We start from the raw sequence: 17835 nt of genomic DNA on the forward strand, positions 1-17835 counted from the left end.
ATATCATTACTGCCAGGGCAATCGCATATCATTGCCGCAAGACCCACTTCATATCATTGCCGCAAAGGCCATCTCATACCATCACCCTAGAAGGCATTCAATATATCTGTTGACGTGCTAGACACAACGCTGGCATCGAGGATATCATCATTTTTTCATTAATTAGCATCTGAATATATCGAGAGCACATGATTTGAAGGAATGCCTTTAAGTCGTTATCTAAGGATGAATGATATATAAGGTTTCCTGGAATTTGACAATTTGAGGGTCATCTAAAAGTCATATTATTTGAAACAGCATAGTGTGCAAGATCACTTATGAGTTGATAGCCTGTAAGTCATCCGTAAGCCATAACAACATCCTAATCAGATAGTGTGCAAGATCACCCAAAATTCGATAGTTCAAAGGTTATCCATAAGTCGCAACTAAATCCTTATCGGAGAATATGCAAGATTATCAAATTGGTACGTCCAAGGGTTCTCTATAAGCTGCGTCATATCCAATATTGATTATATGCACGATTCCCCAAAGACTAACAATTTGAGGGATTATCTATAAGTCATATTGTATCCAAGGTCAGATGATATGCAGGAACACCTAAAAGCTAGCGATTGGAGGAATATCTGTAAGCCATCTCTTATCCAAAGTCGGATAATATGCAGGATTACCTAAAAGCTAGCAATTCAAAGGATATTTGTAAGTCGCCTCGTATCCAACGTCAAATAATGCACAAGATTATCCAAAGATTGACAATTTAAGAAAAATTTATAAATCGATCATCGGCTATAACTAGAGAGGTTATTTTTCCACGTACAACAAGTGATATAGGTAACCAAAAGGGTTTTCACACCAGCATAAGATTACACGGTTGTAGGGACCGCTCTGCATAAAGTATCGTTGGTGTCCAAAAGGGCCACCCACTTTGAAGACATGTTCTCTTGACAAATGAGCTAATTATGCAACAACCAAGAAGGTTTTTGTGTCTGTTACTGCAAGTTATTTCTTCCAAACAGGTACAAGAAGAGATGACTTCACTTTTTAGACAACAACTCACGTAGAGATATGGTAAAATACCACACACTTTTTTTATGAATTGGGCTTATTACTGATGATTTCTATTTGAGATATTGTCGAGAGCATCCGAGAAGATGAAAATCTCAAATCAAAACCACAGGTGAGGACAACTCCAAAAAAGATGCAGCATAACGTGGAACTTTTTCTTAGCAGCAAAATGAGACATAGTCTAAAGAGGGACGTCAAACTCTCCGGATGCGAGCTAAATAATGATCACCACCACCATCTAACCACGCCTCTATTAGAAGGCATGTGGGTATTTTTGGATATTCTGGTCTCAGCCTTACCTCTGGGATATTTTCTTAATTCATACTGAGGGGAACTTTCTCCTTCGGGTAACAACATACTTAGAGTTTTGGAAATTATGTCTAGATAAGTTCTTGTCTATGGGTGAAGGATCCCACATTCATTATTTAAAGGTTACAAGCCTCTTTTACGCAACTCGATCAACTTGTCACTCATCCTGATCCAAAGATTGTCTGAAAATAGAAGACTATCTTTTCTACCGATAGAGTCGAACTACAAGCAGTCTGATTCCCTAAGTCTCAGAGATATGTAGGTTGGGCTCTATGTAGAAAACTCGACTGCATTCCAACCTCCCCCCAAATCCCTCTATTCCCCAGCTTTTTGGCTTTATCAAAAACTCCAAATATCAAGACAGCTTGTGAATTTTTTTTTAAAAGTTGTGCTTTAAATCAAGCTCTATGAACTATAAGTGGCCTGAATTCTCATGTAACCTGAGATATGTAGGAAACCTAATACTGCGGTCCGGCCATGACTATATAAAACTCATGCTAAAACCAGCTTCTTTCAGATTTGAATCTATGGTCGGACAAAAATTAGGAACGTCAACCTCCCTTTACCCAGGATTACTTGCATCCATCCTACCCAAAGGGAGGGGGCAGTTGTTGACACCTAATTTTTGCCCTCTATGACTAAATTTAATCTCAATTTTCTTCGATTTTTAATAAAATCAAAAATAATTATTTCATCCGAATAAATTTTCTTTGAAAAGTATTTGTACATGATTTTGTCACTTTTAAGTAGCAATTACATATTATCATGGTCAATTATGCGATACTATATAATTTGATTGCTTAAATATTTATTCTATGGAAATATCAGATTTTAATTAAAGATTATTTTTGAAAATAAATATGACAATTAAAATCTCGAGTTGAAAATGATCTACTTAAAAATAGTTTATTTGGAGAAATGCTTACTTGATCTTATCAAATCAAAAAAACTCGGGATTAAATTAGTTGCTAAGTTCATTTCAAATCTCGATTCAATTCGGTCAATTTACTAAATTAGATTTAATTGAAGTTAATTTGGCTACAATTGCAACACAATTGGCCGACTAATCCTCAATTAGGTCAAAATTTAAACACAATTGGCTAAATCCTATCATAGGCTATTTAACAAATAGCCCAAAATCTAATTCATCTTTTTATTTTAACCCAAACAATCTCCCAATCCCTAACCAAATTTGGGCTAGCTGTGCAACCCAACAACATCAGCTGACCCAACCCATCTCAACCACTGACCCCCATTTTCTTTCTTCCTAGCTAGCCCAATTCAACAATAGGCCCAAAGTTCTGTCTACCCAGCCCATTTACTTATCTTCTACATCAACTTTTTGTACTAGCAGCCTTCAATAGTCAGCATACAACATAGCAAAGACGCAAATCCAAATTGTGATAAAACCATCTGCAAAACCTTATAATCAGCTCCAAACGACCCCTTAACCCATCTTCAACCCGCATCGACCTGGCAATATACCATCGTTCAACCCTTTTCCATACCCGACCCATTTGTAACCTTCTCCGCAAGTCCCACGTGTACTCGTATGAGAAAAACGCCAAGAAACCTTTTAGAAACATGCCTAGGTGTCTCGTTAAACATTTAAATCCCTAGAATCTCAATTAAAGGGGTATGAGTTCGTACCCCTGTGGAAAAATTTCTTTGGTTCTTGGAAGGATGGTATTGCATTGGCTAATCCATTTTGGATTTCTTGAGAAAAATAACGACGAGAGGTACAGACCATTAGCGGTAGTCGTATTCGGGTGAAATTTAGAGTTTGCCCTTATTTGAAATCCGTAGGGAAACCCTAATGGGATTTCTATAAAAAGGGTCCCTAGGGTCACTATTGAAGGGGGGCTTCTTCCTTTCTTCTCTCGTCTAGCAGGGGCTAGGAATTTCAGGTTGGAAAATTCAAGAGGTTAGGTTTCTTTTGGAGAAACTTTAGGTTTTTTTCTTTGGTCTTTTTTCGGGGGGTCTTCTTCTCTTTGTGGGGAGGTCGAGGCTCGGAGGAGGGTTGTAGAGCTGAAAGAAATAAGAAGTTTGTTTTTCTCTTCTCTCTTTTTCTTTTCCTTTTAAGTTGGAAGTTTTACAGGCAAAGGGAGTTTTGAAATATTTTCAGAAAAAGCTAAGACTTGAAGATATTTAGTTTGAAAATCTGGGGGGTTGCAAAATCTCTAAGAGGTAAAAGACAAAGGGATGCTCTGTTGGTGGTGGACGTCTTGAGATTCCATGTAGCGATAAGTTTGCTGATAGCTCGTCGTCCCGTTTGCTGCCCCGAAAAAGGTAAATGCACGCTCGTCCCTCTTTCCGCTTTATTTTCTCTGCTTCATCCCTTTTTCTTTATATAAAGTAGTTATCTGTGTATCTTGAATGAGGCTGGATCTGTCTGCTGTAGTTGGCTGTGATAGCCTTAGGGGTTGTTTTGTGACTGTTGTTGTACTATTTCCCTAGAGCAGCGCTCAAGCCATAATTTTAATGTGACCATGTCGAACATACTGTCCTAAACTGATGTGGTGGTTTACCTGAGAGTCCATTGTATGAATCAAACATATACACTAGCAAGATTTTGCCTTTCATTTCTAGTTTCCTTTTGCGTATCTAGAGATTTGGTACACTATGCTGATTGTTGTTGCAATCATTTGATCCCCAATTTTAACTTTGTTTTGCTTTCTTCAATTTGCAAGCTCTTGGTTAAACTCCCGATATCGTTACTTAGTTATTTATCCATTGTTTTCATTTCACATGTTGCTTTGTTTACTGTAAACGGTTCGCCTAGATATTGCGACTAGCCTAATAAGATTAGAGAAAAATTTCCCTATTTAATCTTGTGTTTCTTAATTCTCAATGACGGATGGTGGTAATAGGCTTAGAATTCCTCTAGCATATTTCTTATCTTTCAATTTTTCCTCCACAGATGCTTTCCAGCTTTTTTTTTTTAATAAATGTTGATTTTCTTTGCCATTATGGTTGTTTGTTGGGAATTAGCACATGCTGAAATTTAGTATGCTCAAATTGTTAAGGCAATTTGTTTTATCGTTGTTGGAAGTTAGAATGAACATTATGAGTGTGCTATGTATGATGTAAATTAGAATTTCGTTTAGCATAACGTTGTGCTTTCCAAATGGGTTGACATCCTATTCATATCTAGTGTCTTACTTCTCCAATCTATTTAGTTAGGAGCATAGTTCGAACGTCTGCAGTGTTCAATGTCAATTAGGTATAATGTTAAATGATCTTGACATCATACTGTTGGATAACCTTCATGTACCTGAAAATGCTCGTCTAATAGTGATTGGTTCCTTACATAGCCCAAGTGGATAGTTTTCATGTAGTTGAATCACCATGAGTTTTCTTTTGGTTTCTAAGGAGAAATTTTATGTGAAGTGTAGTTTCTAGGATATGGTTTTCTCTCTCTGTAATAATTTTGGTATCAATATTTTGAAACTTTGCACCCCGCTTAGTCTTACAAATAACGAAATATCGAAAAGGAGATTTGACTCTAATGGCGGAAAATCTGTTACACTCAATCAAGTCAGTGATATGTATTAATTGCTTTAGATTAGCTGTTTTGGTTGAGTTTGTAAACTTGAATCAGTGCGAATACGTCTTACTATTTTTCATATCGGCTTATGATTGTTTAAAGATTCATATCATGTTCGGTTAAAACTGTAATAGTTTTTGTCTAATTTGTCCTTTCTTTGACGGAAATTTATTTTCTCTTTTCCTTTGTTAATGATGTGTTAAGGTCCTTTATGTTTCCTTATTTTGCATGAAAATTGTTGGAGTCCAAATGTACTCTTGCCTCTTGCATTTCATGAGGGAATAGTGAGGCCCATATCTTTGGATCAAGCCCGAAGGTCTAAGTTCAAAAGTGATCCCGTGGCGTCCAAATACGAGAAGTTTGAAGGAAGAAAGAAAAGGCTTATCTCCTTTTATTAGTCTTGTTTTTATTCCATTTATTTATTTACTTATTCATCTATTCATTTTTGGGCCTCGAAGCCAAAGTTGTATTTAGTACAGGTGAAGCAAAAAACTCGAGCCAAAGGGCTCGAAAACATAGGAATAGGACAGGTGAAAGGAGAAATGGGTTGAAAACCCAACTAGAATAGGACAGGTTCAGCGGTTTGGGCTTCAAAGCCTAAATCGCTACTTCTCTCCTTTCCCTTTTCTTTTTGATTATTTGTTTTGCATGTCTTTTGCGAACCTAGTTAAATCCCCTAATGAATTCGCTAAAAACTAATTTTTGCAAACTTTCAAAATATTTCTAAAATCAATCATTTTTTCGGCAAATTAATCTTTAGAAATTAATCAAAGATGTTTTCAAACAAATCGGATAACCGCAAGCTAGCGGACGTTTAAGGTGCCTAACACCTTCCTAAAACATTAATAAGAACCACTTACTCAGAATCTTCAAAACTTAAACCGATTTTCCTATTTTGAATCATTTTAAGTAACTCTTTAAAGGTTTCTTAATTCCTTTTCAAAATTAAGTAGCGACTCTCAAAAGTCAAAAATTTCTCCGCAAAAAATGTGCCCGAACCAACGTAACCTTACTTCTCGCATCTTGTCCTCCACCGAGGTAACTCCCACGTTCTCTCGAATAATCTCATTCCTTACCCTAGCTTTCTTAGTATGCCCACACATCCATCGCAACATTCTCATCTCCGCCACCTTCAAATTTTGGATATGGGAGTTTTTAACTGGCCAACACTCCGCTCCACACACCATAGCTGGCCGGACTACCACTCTATAGAACTTACCTTTAAGCTTCGGAGGCACCTTCTTATCACATAGAACTCCTGAAGTGAGCCTCCATTTCAATCATCCTGCCCCAATACGATGCATGACGTCCTCGTCAATCTCACCATTACCCTGAATCATAGACCCCAGATACTTGAAACTCTCCCTTTTCTGAATGGCCTGAGAATTCGGCTTCACAACCACTCCAGCCTCCTACGACACATCACTGAACTTACGCTCCAAGTATTGCGTCTTGGTTCAACTTAACCAAAATCCTTTAGACTCAAGTGTCTGCCTCTACATTTTCAACTTATCATTAACTTCACCCTGAGTCTCGTCAATCAAAACCACACCATCTACGAATAACATACACCAAGGCACCCCCCTGAATATGTTGTGTCAAAATATCCATCACCAAGGCAAATAAAAATAGGCTAAGAGTCAATCCCTGATGCAACCCTATCACGACTATAAAGTGCTCTGAATCTCCACCTACTGTCCTCACCCGAGTTTTTGCCCCATCATACATATCCTGAATCATCCTAGTGTACGCCACGGGCACCCCTCTAGCCTCCAAGCACCTCCACAGAATCTCCCTGGGAACTCTGTCATATGCCTTCTCAAGAACAATAAACACCATGTGCTAGTCCTTCTTTCTCTCCCGAAACTGCTCCACTAATCTCCTTACAAAGTGAATGGTATCAGTGGTCGAGCGAACTGGCATGAAACCGAACTGATTCTCAGAAATCATCACGATCCTTCTCATCATCTCCTCTACCACCCTTTCCCAAACCCTCATAGTATGACTCAACAACTTAATACCTCTATAGTTATTGCAACTCTGGATGTCTCCCTTGTTCTTATACACTGGAATAATCGTACTCTATCTCCACGCATCAAGCATCTTTGCTATCCTAAAAATACTGTTAAATAACCTTGTCAACCACTCTAAACCTGCCCGCTAGTGCTTTTCCAAAAATCCACTGGAATCTCGTCTGGCCCCATCGCCCTACCCCGCCTCATCCTGCGAATAGATCCCTTGAGCTCCTCAACCTTGATACGCCTACAATACCCATAACCTTAACACTCCTCAGAATTCTCCAAGTCCCCCAACACGAAACCTTTGTCCCCCTCGTCATTCAAAAATTTATGGAAGTAGGACTGCTACTTCTCCCTAATGAGAGCATCCTCTACCAACACTGTACCATCCTCTCCTTTGATGTACTTTACCTGGTCTAGGTCGGAGCCCTCCGCTCCCTGGCCTTAGCCATCCTATATAACTTTTTATCTCCGCATTTCTCCTCTAAAGCTGCATACAGGCGCACAAAAGCTGCAGTCTTAGCCACCGTAACTGCTAACTTAGCCTCTCTCTTAGCTACCTTATACTTTTCCTTATTCGTCTATCTTTCCTTCTCATCCTTGTTCGCAACCAACTTAGCATAAGCCACCTTTCTATATTCCACCTTTCACTTAACCTCTTCATTCCACCTCCAATCTCTCCAATGTTTGCCAGATTGACCTCTCGAGACACCCAACACCTCTCTAGCGGTTTCCCTAATACAACTAGCAATTGTCTCCCACATACTATCCGCACCTCTTCTACTCTTCCAAGCCCCCCTACTCTTCAACTTCTCCTCTATTTCCAAAGCACTAGCCAAAGTCAAGCTACCCCACTTAAACCTGGGCCGAGCCTCCACGCTTCTCTTCTTCTTACCCTTATTGATAACCAAATCCATCACCAACAACCTATGTTGAGTCAAAAGATTCTCGCTAGGTAGGACTTTACAGTCTTTACAAAGCGCTTTATCCCCTTTCCTAAGAAGCAAAAAGTCTATATGAGTCTTGGCCACTGAACTATGAAATGTAATAAAGTATTTCTCCTTCTTCTGAAGGCTTGAATTTGCTATCCACAATCCAAAAGCCCTAGAAAAATCCAAAAGAGCATCTCTGCCGTTACTCCGCTCCCCAAAACCAAAACCGCCATGCATATCCTTAAAACCTCTTGGCAAAGACCCAATATGCCCATTGAAATCCCCTCCCACGAGAAGCTTCTCTGTGCTCGGGATGCTCCTCACTACCTTATCTAAAACCTCTCAAAACTCCTTCTTCTCCTTCTCATCCAAACCTACTTGCGGGGCATAGGCACTAATAACATTCACCGTAGACCCTCCAATGACCAACTTAATAGACATTAACCTATCACTAACTTTCTTACCTCAACCACCTGCTCCCTAAGTTCTTCATCTACTAAGATACCTACCCCATTTCTATGTCTCACGCTACCCGAGTACCACAACTTATAACCATCCATATTTCTCGCCTTAATGCCTACCCATTAGTTTCCTGGAGACACACTGTACTAACCCTCCTCTTTCAAAGAATCTTCACCAGCTCTATAGACTTACCCTACAAAGTTCCTATGTTCCAAGATCCAACTCGCAACCTAGAAGCTCCCTTATCCCACGTAACCTTACTACCCCTTGCCCCTAACCCCAAACTCATCCCCAACCCAGCCTCCCCACCTTCCAACCCCGATCCCGACCTATGACATGACCCTAGTCTACCATTGCCAATTCCAGCCACTACATAAATAGGAAAAAAAATGGAAAGAAAAAAAGACAGATAACAGAGGAGGATAAAGATAAGGCTAAAAGGCCAAAATGATTATAATGAAATTAGTCAAGGAGTTAGAATCTGCTGCCCAACACCGACAACAACCAATATATACTACCAAACTAAATATATATGCTAGTTCCTCAGGTAACAGTAATTAAAACTACTAAAACAACTAGAAGAAAAAAAAATACAAATAATATTAATAGGTAAAACACTATTAAGAATTACCAAAATTACCAAGTCGTCACCCCCAATCCAGATAGGTAGCCAAGACACTCAGAAAAAAGAATCAAGACAGAAATATTATACCCAACTGAAAAAAATGGAGCGAGTGCACCTGATCGATTGGATCCGTTTACTTGATAGAGTCGCTGGATTCTAGCAATCTGCGGTCGAAATTGGTTGCCGAAATAGTATTGTTGTCGCCAGAATAGTATTGATGTTGCCGGAATAGTGTTTGTCGTCCCCGAATTCTGCACTTGTGGTACCTGATACGGATTTCAAGAATCCATCAAGAATTCTATTCATCTTCGACGTCAACTGGCCAGAGCGATGAGGAGGAGAAAAAAAGGCGGGTGGCTGTTTTGATGGATTTCGCCGGTGGAGCAGCAGAAATTGTTCGTGGCGCTCTAGGGGGAGAGAACGGCGGCGTCGGGGGTTGCGGCGATGGTTGGTGTTGTTGTTGCCGTCGTTGGGGGCACTGAAGATAGGGAGGGTGGCGGTGACTTCGGCTGGTTCGGGGAAAGGGGTTGGTTGTTTGCCGGAGAGCGATGAGGAGGAGGGATCCAGCAGCGGCGCTGGGTTGGTTCACCGTTGTTAATGGCGATGGCGGCGTGGTGGTGGCCGGTTTTTAATAAGTTGACAACGTAAATAAAATAAATCGTTATGGTATAAAATTCTCCACTATTAAAGTATGATGATATAATTATATATATCAAACAAATGTTAAAGACCCACAAATTCTCCTCTCTCACTGTATTTCAGGAAAGATTAATGGGTCCAGAAAGATAGACCTAGAAAAAAGAGAAGAAGAATAGAGTGAGATCCAACCGATGATAAACAAGACAGAAAAAAATTAAATTGAATAATTGTAAATAATTTTTAAAAGTCAAAAAAATATTTCAGAAAAAAGTCCATATTATATTAAAATGAAAGCAATAAATAATAATACTAAATCAAATGATAAACTAATAAAATATCATGTTAGCAAAATGAGATACTAATAGTTGAAATAGTGGTTCAATACATCCCAATCTAGATTTACGAATTATTACAGAGAATTCGTTGGTGGAATGGAAAGAATTAGGGGAAGAAGGGCACACAAGGAATGAATGGGAAGATCGAAAAGTTGAAAGAATTGACTAAAGAGAATCAAAATTATTAGTCACAAAAAATTTACACTTTCGACTTTTATTTATATATAATATATAATGGTTTAAATAAGAAATTAAATAGGAAGAAAGTCTTGTTTAGATTTTTGCCAAGTGGCATCATATTATAGGGCCGAGTTTTACTTATTAGGACAATTTAGTTAATATTAGGTTTTAGTTAGTTAGTAGTTATTGTTATTTTTAAATTTAAAATTTTAATAAATTTTTATATTTATTCATCTTTTACAGTTTTTTCTTTTTAAAAAAATTCTACAATATTTTTTCATCATCATGTTGATGATTATCTTTCTACTACTTTATAATATATAAAAAAGTGTAGATTATTTATATTAATTTTTGAATAATTAGCGTGTTTATGATTCTTATTTTAGAAAATTATCAGATTTCTTATATTAGATATTTATATTTATGTTACTATTATTATTAATTTAAAATTTTAATAAACTTTGATAGTTATTTATTTCTACAGTTTTTTTATAAAGGAGAATTCAACAATTTTTCTAATACAATAATAATTATCCGTCTACTCCCTTTTTTTATTAAAAATAATTATAGACTGTTTTCATTTATTAATAGTTAAAACAATTTCTGACAGTTTCCATTAATAGTTAAACTAATTCACAAAATATTTGATACTACACCACTTTCTTAAGATTTATTATCCAGAATAAAAAAAAATTCTCATACATATTAAAAAAATAACATATTAAAAAAATTAAAAAATAACATCTTAAGACTCCAGTTTGCAGCGTATTATTTAGCCATTTGGCAGTCTATATTTCTTTTCTCAATATAATATTGTTAAAATAATTAATTAAATAAAAAATATCAATTAACTAATATAAAAATCGGGAAATAAAATGAATATGTTCAAATAAATAAAACGTGAATTTAATTTTCTTGTAACCATCATTCGACATTTTAAATTTTATTTTGAGAAATTTAAACATTTCTAAAACTTCTATAGATATACTATTGAATCCCCCCCCCCCCCTCCCAAATCTTTGCATCAGACTTAGAATTTTATAATGTTGATAGTTATCTTAATACTTTTATTGTGTCAATGGTTTATGATGAAAATAAATAAATAGCTAATATTTGTGTTTTACTAAAAAAAAAAAAGAAACGGATAATATAAGGAAAAAAACTTATCAAACGCAAAAAATTCACATCCCGCGTCTCCCTAAATTTACTGTTCTCCATTATTATCATATGTGGAGGATGGAGGTTACAACTTACACTTGCACATTTTGTTAGATATGATTTTTTTAAAAGAAACAGAAAGATAAAGTTCTAAAATTTAAAATGCTAGCTTTGAAATTCAAGTCAATAAAAAGGAAAACAAACTCGATTAAACTGCCAACCACAGGGGTGTATCATACCCAGTCTTACCTTGCATTTCTGTCAAAGGCTGTTTTCAAGGCTTGAACCCGTGACCTCCTGGTCACATGGCAGCAACTTTACCAGTTACTCCAAGGCTCCCCTTCCAAATACATAAAAGAACATATTTAACTATTTAATATAAATTTTAGCGGCAAATAATAACTATTTTAAAATTAAAGTTTAATTTTTGAATAAAAAACATAATGTAAGTGGTTTGAAATTATTTATTTGGATTATAGGTAAAATACTAATTAAAAAAGATAAACTAAAATATTAAATTATTGTAGTAAAAAAAATGTATACAAGAGAATAAAATGTATTGTCTGAGGTATTATGATCTGATTAGCTTGAAAAATAAATAATGTACATAAATAAGTAAGAAAAAACTATTATTAACAGATTTAGCAAATGGAAGAATCTAATCTAATAGAGTAGAAGTGTACAACTAAATTAAATGTCTATTCAAAATAAAAAAATATATACTTATCAAATATTAAATGAAAAGTAGTAAACAATATTATTGATTTACTGGACAGGTTAATAAAAGCTACGCTACAATGAAGTGTGAATTTTAATTTCATGGATTCTAAATTCTATGATATCAACATCATGAAATAATACTTTATTCTAAATCTATATATTTGTATCTATTTAGAAAATTAATAAAGACAATATAGAATTTGTTCTAAAATTATTTGATCACAAAAATTTAATATATCAGATTTTAGCTAACCGATGATAAACAAGATAGAAAAAAATTAAATTAAATAATTGTAAATAATTTTTAAAAGTCAAAAAAAATTTCAGAAAATAAGTCTATATTATATTAAAATGAAAGTAATAAATAATAATACTAAATCAAGTGATAAACTAATAAAATATCATGTTAGCAAAATGAGATACTAATAGTTGAAATAGTGGTTCAATACATCTCAATCTAGATTTACGAATTATTATAGAGAGTTCATTGGTGGAATGGGAAGAATTGGGGGAAGAAGGGCACTCAAGGAATGAATGGAAAGATCGAAAAGTTGAAAGAATTGAGTAAAGAGAATCAAAATTATTATTCATAAAAAATTTACACTTTTAACTTTTATTTATGTATAATATATAATGATTTAAATAAGAAATTTCATATCTTTTGTATAGTCTACAATTTTTGTTCTTACAAACAACTAATAAATATTTGTGAATCAAGTGCTTTAATTCACGATCAATAAAGTAATAAAAAATTCAATGGGTCAAACTAATAAGAAAATAGTATTTATAATTATTTTCCCTATATCTTTTTTATGAAAAGTGATCAAATTATTTGTATTGAATATTTAAATTACTTTTTCAAAACTATTTCTTTGAAGCAAAAATCATGTAAAATTGGACTTTTAACTGAATAGTTATAATTGTTTGAAAATTTAAAGTCTACCAGTAAATAATTCTTTCAACAGAAAATAAAACTACTTAAAAGTTACAGTTTTAGTAACTTTTTTACGTCCGTAACTTTTTCAAACAACACTCTCCACACTCCTCCGCAGAACACTCTTCATCTGAAAAAGTATAAAGTTCTTTGACACAATAATATATTTTTGTTTATATTTATGATAAGATAATGTGTTTTTAAAAATGCAGTTTGAATATAAATGTGTATCATATAATCAATGGAAAATATTGTGAAGACTATGTCTTGAATTTGAATTCAGTTATCGCAAAGAAAATTTATGGGCGGTGAGGTAGTAAGAACTACGATTAGCTTTTAATTTTGATGAAAGTGTCATATCTTTACAAGGTTGTTCTTGTACTTTTTAAAAAAAAATTGTTGCATTATGTTCATGTTTGTTGTTGATTTTGAATTTTTTAAATGTTGCTTATGTTATCGCCTTTTGTGACTGCATTACAGTACTATTAATTATATTATTGTTATCTTCAATTTGATGGTAATCCCCACACTAAATCAAAAAAAAATTATAGATAACATTTACAAATAACAGATAATTTAGGTATGTGTTGACAAATATTCTATGTGAAGTTTAACAACAGTTTGTAAACAATAATTAGTAGTAATAACTATAGTTTATTAGATCTTACAAATTTTTTGTTTGTAATGGTCAAGTTAAATAATAATATATTAAGTCTAATTTTACAAGATAAATTTCTAAGGTTAAAGTTTCATGCATTTTATATTCTTTCGATTAATTTTATATTATTGAAATACTAAAAGAGTTATATTTTTTTTATCAAAGCAAGTCAATATTGATTAAATTGTTCCTCCTATATACTAGCAGAATAAATAAGTATTTATAAAAGACATCTAATTCTCAAATAGTTGTCAAAAACATTCAGGTGAATTTTTGCATAATTGAAATTTTCATCCTCAATATCTATGTTTTATGTCGGTCGAGGAAGAATTGACCAAAAGACGACACTGTAAGTAAGTTGCAATCCTAAGTGTGGGAGGCAACTAAAGGAGTATCAAGCATGTACTAAAAAAAATCGAACGTGATGAATTTTGAAAAAGCACTGAACAGTATTTTGATATTGACACAACATTGACAAATAATCAAGTTTGCGTTACACCCTCTTATTGTATATTAGCTTTGAGAGTATAAAAATATAATATATTATTTGAAAGAAATAATCAATAATGAATCAATACCAGCTACACATATCATAAGAAATGTGCAATATGTCACTCATAATTGATATACATTTATTTGTATTATATTTTTCTTTTTTTAAAAAAAAATTATTCTCACTTCGCCTGAATATGTATATCAAAAATTTATATATTTTGGGAGAATGACTACAAAAGAAAAAATTGTCATATAAATTCAGATAAAGGGAATACAACATAAAAGTCCAAAATTAAATTTAAAGAAACAAGAAGTTAAGTTTCAAGAATGATATGAAGATATTATATGAGCACTAGTTATTTCAGATAAAATATACACTACTCCAATGCATTTACTTAATAAAATATTACTTTTTGTTGGATTTCCTTAGAAATCAAGGCAACTAGCCATATTTTTGAAAATATTTTTCAATTTTACAGTATGTTAACAATAATAGTTAAGATTTGAGTTATATTTTTATACTCAGTTTTTGACCGATAATATTTAACGAATTATATAATATTTGAAGAAATTGACAGTATTGAAATACTAAACATTAAATACTATATATATACTATATAAAATGTCAGTTTTTATTAATAAAATATTTTAAAAATAAATACTTATAACATAAAATACATATTTTGTATACACATATTTGTATTTTTTTTTTTTGATCTTTTAAGTTTGAAATAATCTGTGCATCCCACGGGGACAGATACTAGTAATAATTAATAACAATGAATAATATCAAGATAGTTACTTATTACACTAAGGAGTTTTAATTGGACTCTTACTATTGTCTAACTAATTCTATAAAAATATTTATTTTATTAATATTTTGGAATTTGAATTTAAAATTAAAAAGTTAGAAATATTTGAATTTGAAAAATAATAGGCTTTGAAAATTTTAAAAACAATTCACTAACATAAAGTTAAAAAATCATAGTTGAAGAGACCTAAAACATCTCTAACTATATCATAAACTTATCTCTTTCAAATATAATAATAATAATAATAATAATAATAATAATAATAATAATAATAATAATAATAATAATAATAATAATAATAATAATATTAATAATAATAATTACCATTAAAAATATGTGGTTTGATCTCCAATTTTTCTTTCAATTCAATTATAACATTATAAGATAAATTTAGATTATATTTGTAAAAAGGTAAAATAGCAAAGATAATTAAAAGTAATAAATTATTAACTTTAAATTTAAAATAATATTAAAAAATATAAAATTACATATTAAAAGTAGATAGCTATCATGCTAAATAGTTTTAATTGGACTCTTATTATTATATAACCACTCTTCTTAGATATTGTTATTTTATCAATTTTTTTGATTTTGAATTGAAGACAAAACATCTTTTCAAAGATAAACTTAGAATTTTTATTTTTAAATAATTATTAGACGTGCTTAATTAGTAATCATGCTACACGATTTTTTTTTTGCTACACGATTGATCTTAGTATTTATCTCAAATAATAATAAAGAACTAATAATAGTAGTAGTAATAGTGATAGTAGTACAATGTAGTAGTGGTAAAGTAACAATAGTTAAATTATTATTATTATTATTATTATTATTATTATTATTATTATTATTATCTCATTGATTTCAACATTTATTTGAACTCAAATATATATTAATTTTAAATATGTATTGTATTTGAAAAATGAAAGGATAAGGAAGAATAATAAATTAATCTTTTTTAACAAATATATGTGATATTTGAATTTGACTATGAATGAAAATTGCCTAATAGCATTTATGTATATCTAACACAAAACAATAAATTGCATAGAGCCAGAGTGATCGGTGAGGAAAGAGTAGGAGATTATTGTCACGACCCAAAAATGATGGTCATGATGGTACTTGTCGCGGCGTACCTTGACAAGTAAGCCTATCACCCAAACTGATACGAAAAGAATAAAAGACAGAAATATCCCACGGTAAAGCTTCTAGAATGAAGCCGAATCATATAAGTAATCATAACAATATGGAAAGAACCTATCCAAAATATCAATTATGCCCGAAACCAAGTGTCAATAGTGTAAGAACTACTAATACAATCCAAGAGTCAAATGCATCGGAGAAATAACCACAAATGAATAATATTTGTATCCGAATACTAATAAAGACATAACTACTGTAGAAAGATAGAGGTGAACTTCGAATGCATGAATGTCCAACCGCTACCTTGGAAGCTCCAACAATCGCCCGAGTCAAGCAAGCTGAGGCGCACTCGAGCTAGGACTTGCACCGAAAAGGCGCAGTAGGCATGAGTACTATCCACTTGTACTCAGTAGGTATCATAGGCCGACCAAGCAAAGTAGTAAATAAAGCATACAAAATATACACTAAGGGCACGCCACCTGCAATCAGAAAATGTCCCACAACGGTAGCCCACACCACTTGCACTAACAGTTCTAATATATCTCACATATATTACAACAACACATCAAGATATAGAACATAAGTATACATTATGTCATATATAAATAGAACAAGAGAGAACATGTAGATACAAGATCATCAAATAAAACAAATACATAGATGACAAGTCAATAAGGAAATACAACACATCATAAACACAATAAAGAAAATGCAATGTATATGATAATGATGATGATGATGATGCACGAGGTCGTCGCACAACCTCCAAGATCATCACACAATCTTCGTATATACCTACGGAGCTAAAGCTTCCCGACGTACGACCCATGGGGGGTTCGTCAACTCGTATACAATCCACATATCTTATATCTCCTTTTCGGCACATCCCTCAGAACGGGTTTTATAAGGTGTTACAATATCTCCTCCCGGCCCATTCCTTGGGGAGGGTTTTAAAAAGGTATTGCCAGTGTTTCTCAGATGTTGTCATGGTGGTACCAATATTTCATGAATGAGTATGATATGAGGATGTAATGCTCACAACCAATCACAATGAGTATTTTCACAACCAACCACAATGATACTTTTTTCACAACCACACGAGCCAATATAACTCATTATTTTCATATCATTCATGAATTTTCACAAGTCTCATTTGCCAATAAAGTATGAATATAATCATAATACATCAATGGTACCACATTAAGCAACACAATACAATTATTCACATGTATTCAAGGTTATCAATATCACATAGGACCTCACATGGTCAAACATATCACATAATATCTCAATTCCGATAATTACATTACACATAGGCCCCCACACGGGAACAACACATAGATAGCCATTTTTCATGATTAATTCTCATCCTTAACATGCATTTTGTGCCATCATTTACTACTCAACCCAGTCTGAAGAGTTAAGCCATAACCTACCTCGAAAGCCAAAATCGGTCTGCTACACTTGAACCCTCGACCTTAATTTTTACGAATAATTTTGAACTCCACTAAAAATATCAAATATGAAATCTATGCTTCAAGATAAAACCAACGACTCCCATATTGACTACTTTTGATTAGAGGTCAAAATGGACCCCCAAAATGAGTTTTCAAAAAAGAAGGGCAAAATCAGAACATTACTTCAAAAACATGTTCCCCATATTTTTAGGAACTTACAGGTAAAAACTCAAGTTAAATCGAGTAAAAAATGGAGTTCAAAGTGAAGAAAAACCATTTTTGAGCTTTACCGGGTAAAATCTTTGAAATTCGAGTTAAAATCAAGAATCGGGGTTGTTTTAAAGGTTAA

At 33.3% G+C, this 17835-nt stretch overlaps 1 protein-coding gene across 1 annotated transcript in view; it reads right to left on the reverse strand.

The window, feature by feature from the left end:
* The window catches only part of LOC107856960 (probable inositol transporter 2), a 76359-nt gene that overhangs the window by 35812 nt on the left and 22712 nt on the right, over positions 1 to 17835 (reverse strand). Inside the window, 1 exon segment of the mRNA XM_047395436.1 lies at positions 1517 to 1527. Coding sequence (XP_047251392.1) covers positions 1517 to 1527 — 11 coding nt within the window.

Source organism: Capsicum annuum, chromosome 8 (genome assembly GCF_002878395.1).
Source record: "Capsicum annuum cultivar UCD-10X-F1 chromosome 8, UCD10Xv1.1, whole genome shotgun sequence".
NCBI classification, from domain to species: domain Eukaryota; kingdom Viridiplantae; phylum Streptophyta; class Magnoliopsida; order Solanales; family Solanaceae; genus Capsicum; species Capsicum annuum.